At 45.8% G+C, this 16022-nt stretch overlaps 3 protein-coding genes across 8 annotated transcripts in view; 2 read left to right on the top strand and 1 right to left on the bottom strand.

Moving 5' to 3' along the window:
• Positions 1-8339, top strand: part of RILPL1 (Rab interacting lysosomal protein like 1) — a 29443-nt gene extending 21104 nt beyond the window's left edge. For 2 of the 4 annotated variants that reach the window (XM_075769328.1, XM_075769326.1), the window contains exon 7: positions 5402-8339. In XM_075769328.1, coding sequence (XP_075625443.1) covers positions 5402-5546 — 145 coding nt within the window. In that variant the 3' untranslated portion in view covers positions 5547-8339. Of the gene's footprint in view, positions 1-2860; positions 2949-4911; positions 5162-5401 lie in introns of those variants that run through there. The other 2 variants (XM_075769327.1, XM_075769329.1) reach the window with 2 other exon arrangements.
• Positions 8340-9300: 961 nt separating this feature from the next.
• On the bottom strand, positions 9301-11087 carry SNRNP35 (small nuclear ribonucleoprotein U11/U12 subunit 35). 3 transcript variants are annotated; one of them, XM_075769333.1, is made up of 2 exons: positions 10965-11087; positions 9301-10324 (listed from the first exon to the last, which is right to left on the bottom strand). In XM_075769333.1, exon 2 carries the CDS (start codon positions 10319-10321, stop codon positions 9524-9526), a length of 798 nt encoding a protein of 265 aa, XP_075625448.1. In that variant the 5' UTR covers positions 10322-10324; positions 10965-11087; the 3' UTR covers positions 9301-9523. The 3 variants fall into 3 exon arrangements, with proteins under 3 accessions (XP_075625448.1, XP_075625447.1, XP_075625449.1); XM_075769332.1 differs by having other exon boundaries at positions 10880-11015; XM_075769334.1 differs by lacking the exon at positions 10965-11087 and adding an exon at positions 10651-10854.
• On the top strand, positions 11039-15779 carry RILPL2 (Rab interacting lysosomal protein like 2). The gene is made up of 4 exons (XM_075769335.1): positions 11039-11489; positions 12422-12573; positions 14917-15027; positions 15508-15779. Exons 1-4 carry the CDS (start codon positions 11145-11147, stop codon positions 15548-15550), a joined length of 651 nt encoding a protein of 216 aa, XP_075625450.1. The 5' UTR covers positions 11039-11144; the 3' UTR covers positions 15551-15779.
• Positions 15780-16022: the final 243 nt, after the last annotated feature.

Raw genomic sequence — 16022 nt, 5'->3', positions numbered from 1 at the left:
CCCTGTGAGGGTAAGTCCCACTGGAAGACGTGGACCGATCCAAACCACCATAAAGTCAGGAGGGCACTTTTGATTATTTTCAGTAGACTCCAGCTTCTGTCTGTGCTGCTTTGTTTGCTGAGAGAAGTTTTCCTCTCACATGATTACAAAATACACTTTGAGTTTGGACTTAAGTTTTCATTCTGCAATCGTGATAATAGTAATACTTTGCCTCACAAGATCTCCGCTGTAAAGCTTCTCTTTTCTTTCAAATTTTTAAAGCTTATCCCATTGTGGAGGATGGATGGTTTCAGCTTATATAGTTTGTGTTGATTGTGGTTTCCGTGCTTGATTTATGAAGCAAAGGCAGCATAAAAATGTAAATAGATATTGTAAGACAGAGCACATGCTGACGAGGTATTAGCTTTGACTCTGCCTTCTGTGTATGTGCGTTAAGCAATGCAGGGAGCCATGGCAGGAGGCACCATAAGTGTTCTCAACCAGTTATCTCCGTGCTTGCTTCCTCTCAGTTAATTTATTAGTAAAAACCCGTTGAGCATCAGACCACTCAATCAATGTACGTTTTCAGACCCCTGTCTAATCTTTCTGTTTCTTAGATTCCATGTTAAATTCACGTAACTAAAACCACACACAATAAAACATAAGATCTTGTTTTGGCCCCTTTCAGAAAAGGCAAGAGTCCTCTTCTGCCAGAGAGTGGAAGCACATATTGAACCTGCTGTTAAGATGAAATGACTTTCTTTAGCTGTCATGCTCGGTCCCGAGGTTTCTTTCTCCTCTCTCTTCATTTAGCCATCCCATTAAATAAGGGAAGATAAAACCATCTACTGAAGTAACCTGAAGGACAGTAATAGTTTTCAGGTTTGTTTTATTCTTGCAGCCGGTCTGGATAGGATTTGTCTAGTGTGGTTTTATTTTCTTCCTCTCCTCCTCTCGGTGTGTGTTGTCAACAGTGTACTTGTAGATGGGCTTTAAAAAACCAGGAAATTTCATTGCTGGGAAGAACAAAGAACCCAAGTGTAGCATCAGTTCTGCCCTGTTACATCACCCCTCCTGCAGTCCCTGCCCTCTCCCAGGCAGGATGCTGTCAGCACCTCGTTATATGGCTGCCTGGGTAACACACAGGCACGTAAACTCTCCATACCTAATGACGTGATGAAAACTTGTAATGCTGGTATCTGCATGCAGAGTGCCTTTACAAATGAAAGTAGGGTTGCTTTTCCCTCCATTTCAGACTTTTCCTCCTGATTAAACAAAAAGCTGAAGTACAAGAATAGGAGACACTGTTGCTACCCTCTCAAGAGAAGTTTTATGCTTGCCTGTGCGACGTGCCCATTGTGTCCTCGACCATGCCGTATCTCAGGGAGTGAGACATGCGTATATGTAGTCTGTGCCATCTAAGATGTGCTCAGGTGATTCTGTGCTGCATCCCCATAAAGAAAGGAAAAGAAGTTACAGAAATCAACAATTTTTCACTCCCAGGGTTTGCATGTTTGCAGCAAACTCTAACCGAGTTCTGATTTCAGGCTGCTTTCTACATTTGTCTCTACCGCATCACATGTCAGAGTTTTGATGAAATAATTTAACCAGGAGGCTTTACAGAGGAGGAAAAGTCCAAGGATTAAAAATGATCCCTCTGTTTTGAGCAGAAAACGCCCTTTTGTTTTCTCTTTAAGGATACGTGCTTGTTTGTCACTGATGTAATGCCTGAAACAGCCATAAGTTTTCTTCCTATTCTTGCAGTCTACAAAAGCTGATGTGTCTGTCTCATTCCTGCAGCTCAGGGACCGTGCCATAATGCATAAAAATAGAAATCCTACCTACTGCTAATGATACAACAATGTTTGCTTGTTTTTATTTTTAATCGAAGAATAGCAGTTAGAGTGACTATGTTGGGGAGAGCTGCATTTGGTCACAAGTGAAATGTCTCATGATTTCAACTTAATCTTTAATTGACATTAGTCCACAGTTCAAAAAAATATTTGGCACAAGGGAGAACCTCTGAGGAGAACCCTTAGAAAAACAGAGGGTGTTCCAGGTACGGATGAAGGTGTGTTGGCAGGTTTGTGTGGGGCTGGCTGGGCATAGAGCTCCTAGCCAGCGCGCTCTCTCAGCCTCTAAGTTGCATGAATCGAATAATGCGTAGTGAAAGTGCTGAACTCTTACAAAGAAACAGTCTTGCTGCTAGCCAGCTAGGAAGTGTTTCTGCTAGAGCAGTTGCAAGGTTTCAAATAAAGTATTTAGCTGCCTGCGGTTGGCATCTTTCTGCATGTGAAGCAAGGCAGGCTCTTTTGGAACAGATACGCAGGCCCTTTAACCAAGTAGCTTGCACAGGAGGTTATTTCAAGATTTCACCTGCGATACTGGTTTTTAACTTGAAACTGTCAAATGTAACATTTGTAAAATCTTTAACACTGGTCCCCTCTAACCCTGTTTTCCGTGCAAATATCCAGTAGTCACGGCAGAGTCCTGTTCTGTATTTCTTAACATACACCTTCATCCTTCATTTCATTACGTATGTGCCTGTTTGTCTCTTGGGAAGAAAAATGTGCACTCTGCTCTGCATTGCTAGAGGTAGTAATACCTTGATGAAATCCAACCCAGATTGCAGGCTGCCTCACAACTGAAAAGTGGTATCTTTTAGAAATTCAAAAGCAATTTAAACTGTTACAAGGACAAGAGTTTTTCACTGAGGAGAGCTGTCTTGGGTGATGCAGATCCACCTCTCCCTGTAACATGTCCTGTGTGGTAATTCAAAGTAACCCTGTGTATCATGTTTGCCTCTTTTCTTTTTAATGGAATGCTTTTTCTTTCCCTTGCTCCAGTCTTATCTCTTCTGTGTCTGTACTTTCCTGACCAGGATCTTTACAGCCATAATGCCCATGGTAGCAGCTGGATTGATTCCAGATGATCCCACATTGCAGCCAATAAGAAGACTTGTGTCCCTTGTAGGATTTTTTTTTTTTTTTAAATGTTCGGTACCGTGGTTTCCTTTTGCATGACCCTGTGTTAACATGCACTGCTGGTTGCATTCTCATCGGCCGCCTGTGGGATCACAGAAGGACAAAGTGCCAATCAGAATGACCAGTCAGTACACAACTCATCATAGTCCTCCATGCTCATCCTCAAGTATTGACATTGATCACCTTTTGCCTTAATGTTACCATGCTAAAGCAATCATTACTCCTCAGAAAATTGTGGCAATAAGCAATTTTAACCAGCATCTGTTAATTTCGCTTACTAAGCGTGCCTATTTTCACACAATTCACACCAATGCTTTTTAAGAAACTCGTGACATTCTAATGACTTGTTACAAGTCAGTTTTAGTTAGTTAGATTTACAGAACATAATGGCTGATGTCTACATTAATTTCCAGTGTTAATTAGAGGCTGTTGCTTCCATGTCTTTCTATCTATGCACTGTATATTTTGTCTCTAATTACGTATTTTGGGAATAGAGTATATGCTCTCAATAATCAATTCTATCATCCTATTCTTGGCTGTCCCTGGAAGTGTCTTTGCATTAGAACTGCTGCGTTGGTCAGCTTTATATTTACAGCAGCAACACAGTATGTAAATTCCCTTCCTCTCCATACAGACACACTTTTCCCAAACATCCGCCATGAGGGTTTTCTAGGCATAATAACAATTTTCATTGTTTCAGAAGGAATTCAAAAGCCCTAACCCTTCTGCTTCATGTAGAGATTTTACAAACATATTTTTCTCTTTCTTAATTTCACAATAAAGCGAAAAATTACTGAACTTTGACATTTGAAACTTACTGCATAAATACAGCAGTCCTTTGCGTGGAATTCAAGATACTAGGCCTGACCATGCAGGACCAAACATGCTGAGCAGAAAGCCTCAGTGACTAGACACTTCTTTTACCAGCTGGAATTGGGTCTGGCCCTGAAAAGACATAGCATACGTGTGTGAATTTATGAGCTCCCGTGATGAAGGTGGCAGAAAAGTATGAGGCTAATTAAGTGCAAAAGATTTATTTCACTATTAAGGCTGCGCATTTGAAGCCAGGAAATGCAAAAGTTCAGGTCCCGCTAGCAACGTTAGTTATCTGGCATTGCACTTGTGTAGCTTTTTATATCACTTTCTAGGCAAGAAATAATTATTCTTAATATTCTTAATAACTATCATCATGCTTACCTGCACATGATAGGATATTTTTTCAGGAAAGCTGCCTTAAACCTTATCTCACACTCAAATAACAGCCTGCTATGTGACTGGAGACGGCAAAGGCAGAGCTCCCTGGTCCGCACAAGGTGGCTTGAACAGTTGGGATTGTGATACTGAGGGGAGCCCTGAGCACTGCAGGTGGGGGGGAACGCTGAGGATGGCGGGGCGTGGGCATAGGGTCAGGTTTATGCCCTGAAAAATATTCCATCACCTCTCAAAGCTGAGTTTATATTTGCATAGTCTCTTACTGCAGAAGCATTTAGCAGTTCCTGTCCTGGCTCAGAACTGCATTTTGCTTGGTACTCTGCAAGCAAAACAGTATTTACCTCTGAAAGTGTGCCATTAAAATCAAAAGGCAACGCAGCCAATTCAAACCTTTGGTAGCCAGAACCACAACTTTTGCATTTCTCAGCAGACCTAAACACTGCACTAACACCTCTCGTACTGAACTCATGACGAACATCAAATTTGCCTAATCAAGTAACGTCATCCTATGCAAATAAAATGAGACTAAGGATTTTTCCGACTGTATTTTTTTAGCTCTGTTGTCAGCTGGCAATTTGTTGTTGTATTAAATGGCTGTTGGTTCATGTACGTCATTATCTTAGAGCACCCAAGCCGTGTGACAGGAAATGACGTGCACACTTGTGTGCATTTGTTTGGAGCCTTCATCCTGCAAACTCTTGTGCACATACATGCATTTAGTCATTTATTTTTGCAGGAATCAAGTCTACGTATCAAAATCTGTAGACTTGGAAAAAATGTGGAGGCTTATTTTCTTATGAATTTCCCTGCTGACACCCTTAAAAACATCATTATTTATTTCTGCTTTATGGTAAATTATATAGATTTAATGCCAAAGATACCACTTTATTTATGCCAATAAACTAACCTGTATTGTGTCGCTTCTTTATCTCGGGGCTGGGGAAGGGGGAATATACATCTAAAATGACGCCTGCACCTTGTAGAGTCAACAGCATTTAGAGCTTATTTGAAGCTTCCATAGCCAAACTGCTTGAGATTGCAATGACTTCATCTCTAATAACATTTTGACATGCACTCCCATCAGGCTTCACTGCCTTGATTTTTGCAGATGCAAACAGATTTTTTTGCTCTGTGGTTTGTTGTGCTGTGTATCGTGTCGGGTGTTTGAAGTGTTTTCAATATGGTAAACACTCTTCTTTCTTTTCCCTCCCCTCCCTTCCCGGAAGGTTTAGTTTCTTCTCTCGTGATAAGAAACGTATGCAGGCATCACAGAAAAATGTCCACTTCCAGGATACTTTTGGAGAATGGTCAAATTCAAATAAAGATGACTCCTACACCGAACAAGGACAAGAAGCTCTGCAGCACCTGTGACTAAAACCTTGAGGTGTTCAGTTTACCACAGTAGATCTCGACAGTCTAGTAACAAGAAGCTTCTGTAAACAAATGCGGCAGCTCGTCACTTTTCTTTGCCTTGCACACCTCAGTGGTTGCGTTTCAGACCTACTCTTCAAAAGGGATCCCTTGCTGTTTACTTGGGGACTGTTGGCTGAAAACAGAATCCAAGTTTTGTAGTAACATTCGCTGATACCCTGGGACATCGAAGCTTCTAGATGACTTGTTTTGTGCTGAATAACAAGTCTATGGTCTTGTTCATGCATTAACTACAGTAACACAAGCTTCTTTAAACCAAAAAAAAAAAAGGACCTGTGCCATTATTAGAAGTTTGTTTGCAGTGTACAATATCTAGTGGCAAAGACTCTTTTACCCTGGTTGTTAACACTATTGGTTGTTTGCTTTTTACTTCTGTAAGAATTTTTTTCAAGAGGGATACGACAGCTGGCCACTCTCCATGGCAGGTCTCGGCACTGCTGGGTCCTGTCAAGTTCAGCTGGCGTCTGCATTTTGCAGAGTAACCGCTTGGAAATCCACCTGATACAAACTGATAAACTGGAGTAGCCTTGAGAGGGATAGCGAGCATACATTTCCCTTGCTGCTTATAGTGCCTAAAGCATGAAGAAACTGATGTATGAGGTGAGCGTGCCTTGCATTTTGCCATGAGTTCTGTAGTATTAATGGGAAACAAATTGCCTACAAGGAGGAATTCTAACACTGGAATTTTTTTCCTTCTTACCAGGGACTTCCCCCTGGAGTAGCAGACAGCTGCTGTAAAGGAATTAGGTCTCTTTCCACAGACAGGTTTTTAATTAAGTCACACTCCACTTTTCTGTCTAGGTAAGACTGCCTAACTTCAGAGTGAAAGACATTCTCAACGAGCTGACATAAACTATTTTAACTGACTTAGAGATGGCGTTTTCTCTGACTAGTCTGAACACTACTTGGGCAGAGCGGACGAATTCTGGATGTGCAGGCGGCTCCCCTGGTGTCAGTAGATGATTGGGTACCCTGCAGTCACAGGGGCTCAACCTGCCAGGAAAAGCCCAGCCTAGCTGAACTGCCAGGCAGTTGGATTTATATCTGCTTTGCCATTGAGCTTGTGAGACCTCAGTGGTACTCACCAACCCCATGACACTAAAGCCCCGCGCATCGACACTGTTGCATACAGTGCACACCCTGCCTCTGCTCCACACACTCCACAAAGGCACCTAACCAGGCAGGAGAGGGCGAACACGTCCGTGGTTCCTCGTGAAAGGCACCGAGGTCACGCTGTGAACTCAGCTGTGTGCGGGGAGAGTAGGCGCTGGAGCACAGTGCTGCTGGTGAGGAGTAGATAGTTACAACGAGGCCGTAGGCAACTTCTGCGCATGGAGCCTAGTGCAGGGGGCTGAGCTGCAGTGGGCACCGTACCCCCGGACAGGAAACAATGCTCAGGCTGGAGTAAAACCTCAGCTACTCCAGGTGCTGAACGTATGAGCAAGTCCTGAAGAAGCTAAAGGTTTAGTGCAGGCCAGTTGTTTTTCATACAGGGTGATCCAAGACTCTGGATTCTTTAATGTGTATGGGCAGCAAATGGTCCTTAGCCCATCTATAATGAAACCGCCAGGAAACTTTTTGTAGTGGTGGGCCAAATGCTGCTCTGCTCCCGACTGTAACTGCACTATGTTTTGAACACGGACCTTCTGCACGTTCTAGGTAGAGAAAGCGTTTACTGTGCCTCCCTGGCGTCACTGCAGTTCGGGGCAGGGGCGTATGTGGCCTTACATGAAAGACATCTGTGTTTGAAATAGTGACAGTAGTGTCTGATACCAGTATTAGGCAGACATGCTTCTGCCTGGTTACGTTCTGGTGACATAGCTCAAGTTTTATGCTTACAGAAAGCCGTATCCATAAAACAGCAGTACTTCCCTCCTTGTGCAAAAAGCATTTCTTAAATGGGGGGGAGCATCTTAATTTAATGATATTTAAGTTGCTAAGATCTTGATTTCACTTCCATATTAGAAAAAATTCACTTCCATATTAGGAAAAAACCGCAGTACACTACAGTTATATCAGGCAGTTAAAGTAAATTGTGAATGATGCCCATGGAGTCTCCCTCCAGCACAGTCTACAGTCATTGGGCACGTTTAGGAGAGATGTGGTGATCAGAAACAATGCCAGAATGCAGCGGGTGCACGGTCTGAATAAGCACATCACTTTTGCAATCAGCTGAGAGCAATGAATCAGGATAACAGAAACACACGGAGTGAACAGTTTTTCCCCAGTCCTAAGCTGGTGTATTAGAAAGGACACCTCCCGGCCTGCTGCACGTAAAGCTCGTGCTCTAGGCCAGAGCCCAGCACAGCACTGTCGAGTCAAATCTGCAGCCAGTTCAAACAACGGCACTAAGCAGTGCGACCTTCCCCCCCCCTCACCTCTGCAGCCCAGTACCTCAAAAATCTAATTAGTTATCCCGACCTGCTGGCATTAGCACTTGGCTCCTTGTTCTCACGTTAGAAATGCTGGGTTTGTAGACTCCGAGTGCCATTGGGGAGGATGGCATTAGGGAAGGGGATGTAAAGATCTGAAGATCTGTCATGGATTGTTTCTCAATATTCAAGTAAAATCTGCTTTTAGGAACAGGGCCAGGACATTGTCAGGTAAGGGGCGTACAGTCCTGTCTGCAAAGTGCAGGATCACTTCAGGTTTTTTGGGTTGGTTTTTTTTTTTTCTTTTTTTGGTTGGGCAGTAAATAATTTTAACAGTTTAATAAATATTTCTGAAAAACAAGTATTTCTGCAAGACTTGTGTCCTCTTTTTTTTTTTGTGGAAAGTTAATCACATCTCTTCTTGGGGATGCAGCACATGGGTCTGTTGTGTTTCCCCTGAAAGAGGCTCTTACAACTCTTCATGGAAATAAAGCCTCACACTGGGTGAGGTTCAGGATAGGCCCATTCAGAGGCTGACAAAAAAAGTACAGTTTAAAATACAGTAGCAAATATTTAGGAATTGCCTATGACGACAAAGTGCGTGACAGAACCTTCTCTAGAAAGCACCATAAGCTCCTCAACAGAAGATACACGTCTGCATACACACACCCTGGCTTTGAAAAAGGAGATGCTTTGCCCTGTTTTCCCCAATTCAGCTACAGCCAGCAGCAAGTCCCGTTTCCAGAACAAGATTTCAACCCTGTGTAGGTAAGACTTGACTTGCAGAGAGGAGAAGAGGATGGAGCAACCACCTTTAACCACGGCACTGTCCTTCCATGATTGTCCATGGACTCATCAGGAACTTCAGGCATTTTCTGACCTGCTTACTGCTCTGTGGTGCACATTCCTCTAAGAAAAGGGAATGACATCCTCCCATAAGGTAAAAAATGCATTTCTTATTACACGCTCCTCTCTCACCTCACAGGACTAGTTAAGGACACAGTACTGCTAAAGATCTCACCTGTCCCAGCGTCTTCAAGAAAATAAAGTCGCTTTCCATTGGCTTTTGGTTTGGGCTACATTTTTTAGAAGCTTCGTTTGTGGCTATTTCATGAGTATTTCTTCAACAAGTAACTATTTCATAAAGGGCATCTGTCTCACGGAATGTGAGCGGACATCTGGCACACAAATAATGACACGCGGAGCTCTCTCACGCACCCTAACCCAGGCAGCCAGGTGGGTAGCATGCAAGCTGCGTACTCAATTTCAGTGGGATGCCCATACGTGTGGCACGTTTCTTACAGCATTCACCAGCTCGAAAATATTAATACAAAAGTTTATTTTCTCTGAAGAACAATTCCAAACATATCTTAACTGCATCAGCAACCAAACAACAGAGCTTCTAGCAGGCAAGGGTCACAGGCACAAGACAGTAATGCCACAGCTCATTTGGGAACGCTGCTCACAGCCCCAAACTGAAGGCAACACCTGCAATTCAAATGCTGTGGCTATAAGAACAGATGCCATACCCCAAGGCACTGTCACCTAACGATGCTTATCGTCATCTCTTGGTTTCTTGGTATCTCTGTCCCTGCTGCGGTCTCTATCCCTGTCCTTCCTGTCTCTGTCCTTCCTCTCCCTCCCTCTGCTCCTCTCCTCTTTGGAGTCCCTCTCTTTCTCGTTTTCACCCCAAGCCCACGACCGCTCCCTTTCTGGCCATCGCTTGTCTCTGCTCCTTTCATGGTCTCGGTCCCTTGTTCTCCAGTCCCTTGTTCCCTCACGAGACCAGTTTCTTTTCTCTGCTGATCCCTCTCCATAGAAATCATTTTTCATGTTTGGCAAATTGATGGGCTTTCGGAAAGGTCTGTCCCGCCCTCCAAACCGTAGCTGCCCAGATTCCTTTTTGCCTCCAAAGCCACCTCCAAGCCTCCGAGGAATCCATCCTTTGAGAGTTCTTTCCAGTTCAAAGTCTACAAAGATCTCATGTTGATCAATAACCAGTCTGTTGGCATCTCTGTGGGCCTTCAAGAGAGCACGCTCCTCTTTGTACTCAATAAATGCATAACCCTTGGAAAATCCTGTGACCAGATCTCGAACCAGACGAATCTTTCTGATGTCTCCATACCGGGAAAAGACCTCCTTTAACTTCTCTTCTGTTGTCTGAAGATTGAGTCTTGCTACAAAGAGGGTGAGGTGAGGATCTCCTGTAACTCCCTTGTTGGGTACGTAGCGCGCCAACATTGCCCTCCATATGGCACGGTCGTGGGGCTCCTCATCTGTGCCATCAATGCTGCCGGCTTTGAGGGGGTCATACTCCTTCGCTATGGGGGCCCAGTCATTCATTGTCTAGCGGGAAAAAAACATGCATTGCACAGACTCGCGGGTATTTTAGGAAAAGCAGGATCTGCGAGAAGCACATTCAGTGCTGCTGTATGGTATTTTCCATCCAAAAATCCCTCAAAGCGTGACAAATAAACCAGCGATATCGCTGTTAAGTTTGAGTTCAGCTCCCGGGACAGAGCCACGCCGGGGAGCCTGAATCCGCCGCCGGCCGAGGGGAACCCGGCGGCCCCTTCCCTGTCCCCGGCCCGAGGGGGCCCCGCAGCCCCGTCCTTCCCCCGCGGGCCCGGTCCGGCCCACCGCCGCCTCTCCCCGGCCTCCGCGCCGCTCACCTCAGCTCGCCCGGCGCGGCGGGAAGGCCGCTGTTCCCGTCGGCGGAGGCCGATTCGCCAGGCCCGGGCGGGGCGGGAGGAGCCGGCTGCCGCCGGTGCTCGTTTTAACCCCTTTCGCCCCTCCGCGTCGGGCGGAGGCACCACCAAAGGCCCCCCCGGCCCCGCTGCCCGGAGCCGCCTGAGGCGCGGCCTGGCGAATGTGGCGGTGAGGAACAGCAGGTGCGTTTACCTCCCTCCTGGCCCGGTTCGGTGCCGCTGCCCAGCCCGGCAGCCACCCCCGGCGCTACCCCGCCGTGCCCCCGCGGTCCCCTTACCGGCCGGGGGTGGGTGGTGCCTCCTCAGGGGAAGGGGCAGGGCGGGAAGCGCCGCTGAACCGCGGCCTCCATGGAAACCGCCGGGGGCGGGAGGGGTCGCTCCGCCCGCGGGCCCCGCCGGCAGCACCACCCGGCCCGGCCTTCCCCGGGGAAGGAAGTTAGCGGCGGGCCGCGCCGGGCATGCAGCAAGGCCGGGAGGAGGATGAGGACTTGGAGGAGGAGGAAGAAGAAGGGGATGACGGCCCGGAGAGGGCTCTGGAGAAGAGCCCCTTCCAGCTGACGGCCGGGGATGTCTATGACATCTCCTCCGTGGTGGGCCGGGACCTGCTGCAGCTCAGCACCGGGCCGCAGCTGCCCACCACCCTGGCCCGGCTGCAGTTCAGGATCGTGAGGGTGCTGGAGATGCTGGAAGCGCTGGTGAGCGAGAGCAGCCTCACCGAGGAGCAGCTGCGGATGGAGCGGGACAGCCTGCGGCGGGAGTTGGACGCACTGCGGGGAGAGGGCACCCGAGGGAGCGCCCAGCAGGTGGGTGCCAGGGCCATGGTGGGCGCCCGCCATCCAGCACAGCACAGCACAGCGTGGCGGGGACGGCTCGGCCGTGGGGTCGGCGGCTGCGAGGTGGCACAAGCCATAGGTCGTGACCTGTCCGCTCGGCCACGTGTGGGTCATGGCACCAGATGGGCCAGAAGGTATTTTTGCCACAATCGCCGGTGTCTTTCGTCACAAGAGAGTGAGTCTCAGAAAGTTTGCTTCTCATCGCTGTAGAAGGCTTTGAAGCCATTTCCAGAGCGGAGATCTTCAGAGTTTTTACCAGTCACAGTGCTATGGATCCCTCGCTCCTGTTTCGCTGTAGTGACTAACCACGCTTTTAGCTCAGCAACGCGCAGTGCTAACAGAGTTCAGACACACACGGGCAGATTTTCAGAGAGTACAAACTCACCGTCGTGCAGCTCTTACACAGCACTGGCCCCACAAAGACAACTCACCATTTATGCAAACGCTAAGGGTTTGTTACTCTGTGCACGGGAAACTGATGTCTGTGCCCAAAAAAGCTATTACCACAAAGGTCTTAAATTAGGAAAGGAGAATTCAGTTCTCACCTCTCTCTGCCGCAGAGTTTTGGTGTGATGTTAGACAGGTTGCTGAGCCTCTCTCATCCATCAGAACAGCAGATAAAAGCAGCTTCTTGCAAACTAGACTGCAAAGTCTTTGGGACGGAGACGTTGATTTTAGCTGTGGCAAGAGTTGGGCCCTAAACTTGGCTGGGAAATGCAGACACCAAGGGAATGCAGATATATGAAAAACTATAATTAACTGTTTTAAAAAATTCAGGATTGTGATGAACTCATGCTAGTTCTAAGAATTACTATGTATTTATAAAATTCAGAGTTTTTAATCTAGGAGTCCACTGTTTTTGACAGGTTACAAGATTATGACTACCACTGTTTATTTTACAGCTCAGCCTTGGACCAGATAAAATGGTAATAGACCTCACAGATCCAAATCGCCCCCGGTTCACGTTACAGGAGCTGCGAGACGTACTGCAAGAGCGTAACCAGCTGAAAGCTCAGCTTCTTGTGGTGCAAGAGGAGCTACAGTGCTATAAGAGGTATATCATGAAGTCAGCAAAGAACTAATAACAATTATTTCTCGTCTGGGGAGCTTACTGGATCAGAGTGTTGCAGGTTCGAGCACCTGGATTGGGCTAGGCACTGTCCAGACATGTAAGAGACATCTGTGCTCCCAAGAACCTACAAATGAGCAAAGAAAAATGGGGGAATGGTGAAGTGTCTATGCAACATAATTTTAAAACTTAACTCCCTCTTACGCCATGCAGTGCGCAGCCTGTTGCTGTAATCATACCATGTAAGCCTACATACAGCTACTCCCTCTCCATGTACAAGCTGAATTCTTGTGCGTGTGAGTTCACCTACACAGTCGCAGCAGCTGCAGACGTACTGTTCTTGTGTAAAGCCACGCTACATACCAAAGAGCACGGGGGTTTCCATCTCAGCTTTAGTCAAAATTTCCTTCCTCCTCCAGCTTGCTGCTGTACTGTTCCTTTGCTCCCACAGGGCATACAGCATTGATCTAGAAAGCAGAATATTAAGCGCTTTCATCATCATTCAAGATAAGCTGTGGGTTTGTTTGTTTTTTCTAAGACTGCCGACAGTTGTGTAAGGCACTTCAACTGTGCAAAGCAAGTACTTTCAGAGAAGGATTTTGGCCTCTCTAGAAGGGACCAGCCTGGGAGAATCAGTGTAAGCCAAAGATGGGATGCAGGAAGGGCCTTGCTCTTGGTGCTACAAATTCCTTCTCCTCCACGGCTGCTCTCCCCCAAACTCTGCCCCTCATCATCAGATTGTATTATAAATCTTTGGGGCAAGAAACTATTTCTTAGTCTACACACAAAATGTCTCGGCACGTTAGATTTCAGTTGAGATATCCCAGCAACAACCTCTTAGATCTAGTAAGCCTGCCCTTCGCCTTGTCTGTCATAGGCAGGTTAAGCCAAAAAGTTAAAGTTAAATCCCCAAGTGAGTTTACAAACTGCTTGACAGCACTTCTCACAGCACGGTGAGGCACTGCTTCCCCAGCTCGGCTGCCTACTTTGCTGGGCGGCCATTGGAACGGCTTCTTGCTTCAATTTCCCAGCTATGTTCACAACTTATTACAGGCCAAGTTAAAAATTAACAGTATGGATGTTTTGAATTTTTGAGTGAATTATTTAAGTCACAGTGCTTTGTACCTAGAGAGTGTGTCAAGGCTGCATTTCAGCTCAAGTAATTCTATGATTATCTCCTTGTACAGCATTACAGCCTAAGCCAAAAACCATCTTCCCATTGAACATTCACATAAAATCCTGATTATAATTGTACAGCCATAAAGCAGCGTTGTGCAGGGGAAGGGGATAGACACATGTTCTAAAACGTCTGGCGTGTGTTGGAAATAAGCTCTCTAGAGCACAACATAACTGACACCCTCACAGAGAATAGCTTAAAATGACTGATGATGTTTGGGGAATGCATTTTTTACCATGATTTCTGAAGTTATCGTGCAGATATTAGAGACCTGCAGTGTCACAAACAGCTTGTAGTCCCATTTCTCTAGATTTTCTTCAGATTCAGAGAAGAATCTGCTTCAGAATTATCCCATGCCTGATGTCACACCCATTTCTAAGTACTCTCTTGTATTTTTAGTTTCAAGGTCCAGATGAGTGTTGCTTAGCTACTTTCAGCCTTCAGCTACTGCAGTCTCAAGCTTTGATCCACTCAGCTCTCAAGATAACTGAGGTCAGCTCAGGACAGTGAATTGGCACGCCGCGAAAGCATAGCGTAGCGTGCAAGCTGGTAAAATCTAACCCCATTCCAAGCAGGGGAAACAGCCTTTGGTAAAACTGAAACTTTTGCCTAAAGTAGGCATTTACAGCCTTAGAGTGTAGCAGCATTGAAGTAGGATGACAAAATCTACAGCTTGAGCGAAGCTTTTGTTTTCTCCTCTATAGGATGGAATAGGATTCCTCTGGGAATCTCCCAGCTGTTCCCAGCTGTGTGGTGTGAGCCTTCGTGGCTGTGCCGAAGGTACCACTGATCCACTCATGCAGAAATTCACTATTTGTGTCTGCACTCTACTGTTACCTTTGGTTTCTTGTACTAATCCAATGCATAATTACACTTCCCTTTTGGTCCTGTTATGATTTGCCATTCTTCCTCTGTGGAGAAGTCAGCTTGTTACTTTTTTAGCGTTCTCATTAAAGCATAGCTGAAGCAAAATTACATTGCAGTATTTAAGGAAAATAAGAGCAATTTATCACAAGAAACAGGCCAGGCCATCCCTGTCCCATGAACGCCCATTCACCCGTGTCCTAGGCTGCCCAGGGAAAGTTTAACATATGCAATGCCATGCTATGCACAGACCCACGAAAAATAAAAAAAAACACTTCTTTTCCCAGTGGGATCATCTCACAGAGAAAGGACCAAACTGAAGAACTGGAAAAAGAAGCCAGTGGCAGCAGCCCCAGCACCAGCAAGTACAGCGAAGATAAGACAATCATGAAACGGCTGTAAGTTTGTCGGCATCTTTTGTGGCAGAATATGGCATGTTTCATACATAGTGAATCCAGGGATGAATTCTGAACTTTGGCCTAGTTGGCTGAATATTGTTTTCTCCTCCACTCCCTGTAAAATTAAAATGCAATAGAGAAATCCTTTCCTGTGGAAAAAGTGCCCTATGGGAAGGCATCCTCCACCCAGGCAAGCAGGGCGTCACTTTTTTCCTATGAAAAACAAGCATTTCAGAGCAAAACTATGTGATACTTGCCTCCCCTGCTAGCACATTAAGACTCTGCTGTGGGAACATGCCAGCTGTCCCTGGAGGTTTGTTTACATTGTACGAAGCAGCTGTACACAGTACCCACAGGCTCAGGCTGCGTCCCTAAAGTTCCCCAAAATAGCAGAACATAGTGACATGGCCGTCTCGGTGCCTGTTCCTTCTTTTCCAGTTGTGCATTGTTTCCTTTTTGTTGTCTTTTGGGTTTTTTTAGGTTCTCTTTTAAACATGGAAAACGAGCATCCTCAAGAACTTAACCACTTCTGTGCAGAAATGGCACTGTTGAAAGCCTCTGAGGAGTCAGGGGACTCAATGATTGGAAGAAAAAGCATCGCTCCTACTGTAGAGAATAAGCAATCACATAAAAATTGTGTTGTATAATATTCTTTCAGAATAGATTTTACTTTGCTGCTTTAGAAACTGTTTAAGACAGACACTTTTTGTATTTCTTACCCACGTGTAGAGAATAAATGTTTATACAAAGGTCATTTTTATTCTTATTAAAAGAGCCTGTGATGATTTGTACTACCACTTATTTATCCTGTTCACCTATCAAAATGCCCTAATGATTTTGCAAGATGAAGATTTTTTAAGAGATACATACCATTCACAAGCGCATTCATAAAGGAAAGCTGGGAAGGAAGAACTCATTCAGATTGCAGTCCCCACTGCTCTTATGCAGAAAGTATCTTACACAGAACTGCTTGAAGAAAACCCCAGCGTTGCTTT

Source organism: Balearica regulorum, chromosome 17 (assembly GCF_011004875.1).
Source record: "Balearica regulorum gibbericeps isolate bBalReg1 chromosome 17, bBalReg1.pri, whole genome shotgun sequence".
Classification (NCBI taxonomy): Eukaryota; Metazoa; Chordata; class Aves; order Gruiformes; family Gruidae; genus Balearica; species Balearica regulorum.
The sequence above is the reverse complement of the archived record's forward strand: the minus strand, read 5'-3'. Positions and strand labels throughout refer to the sequence as shown.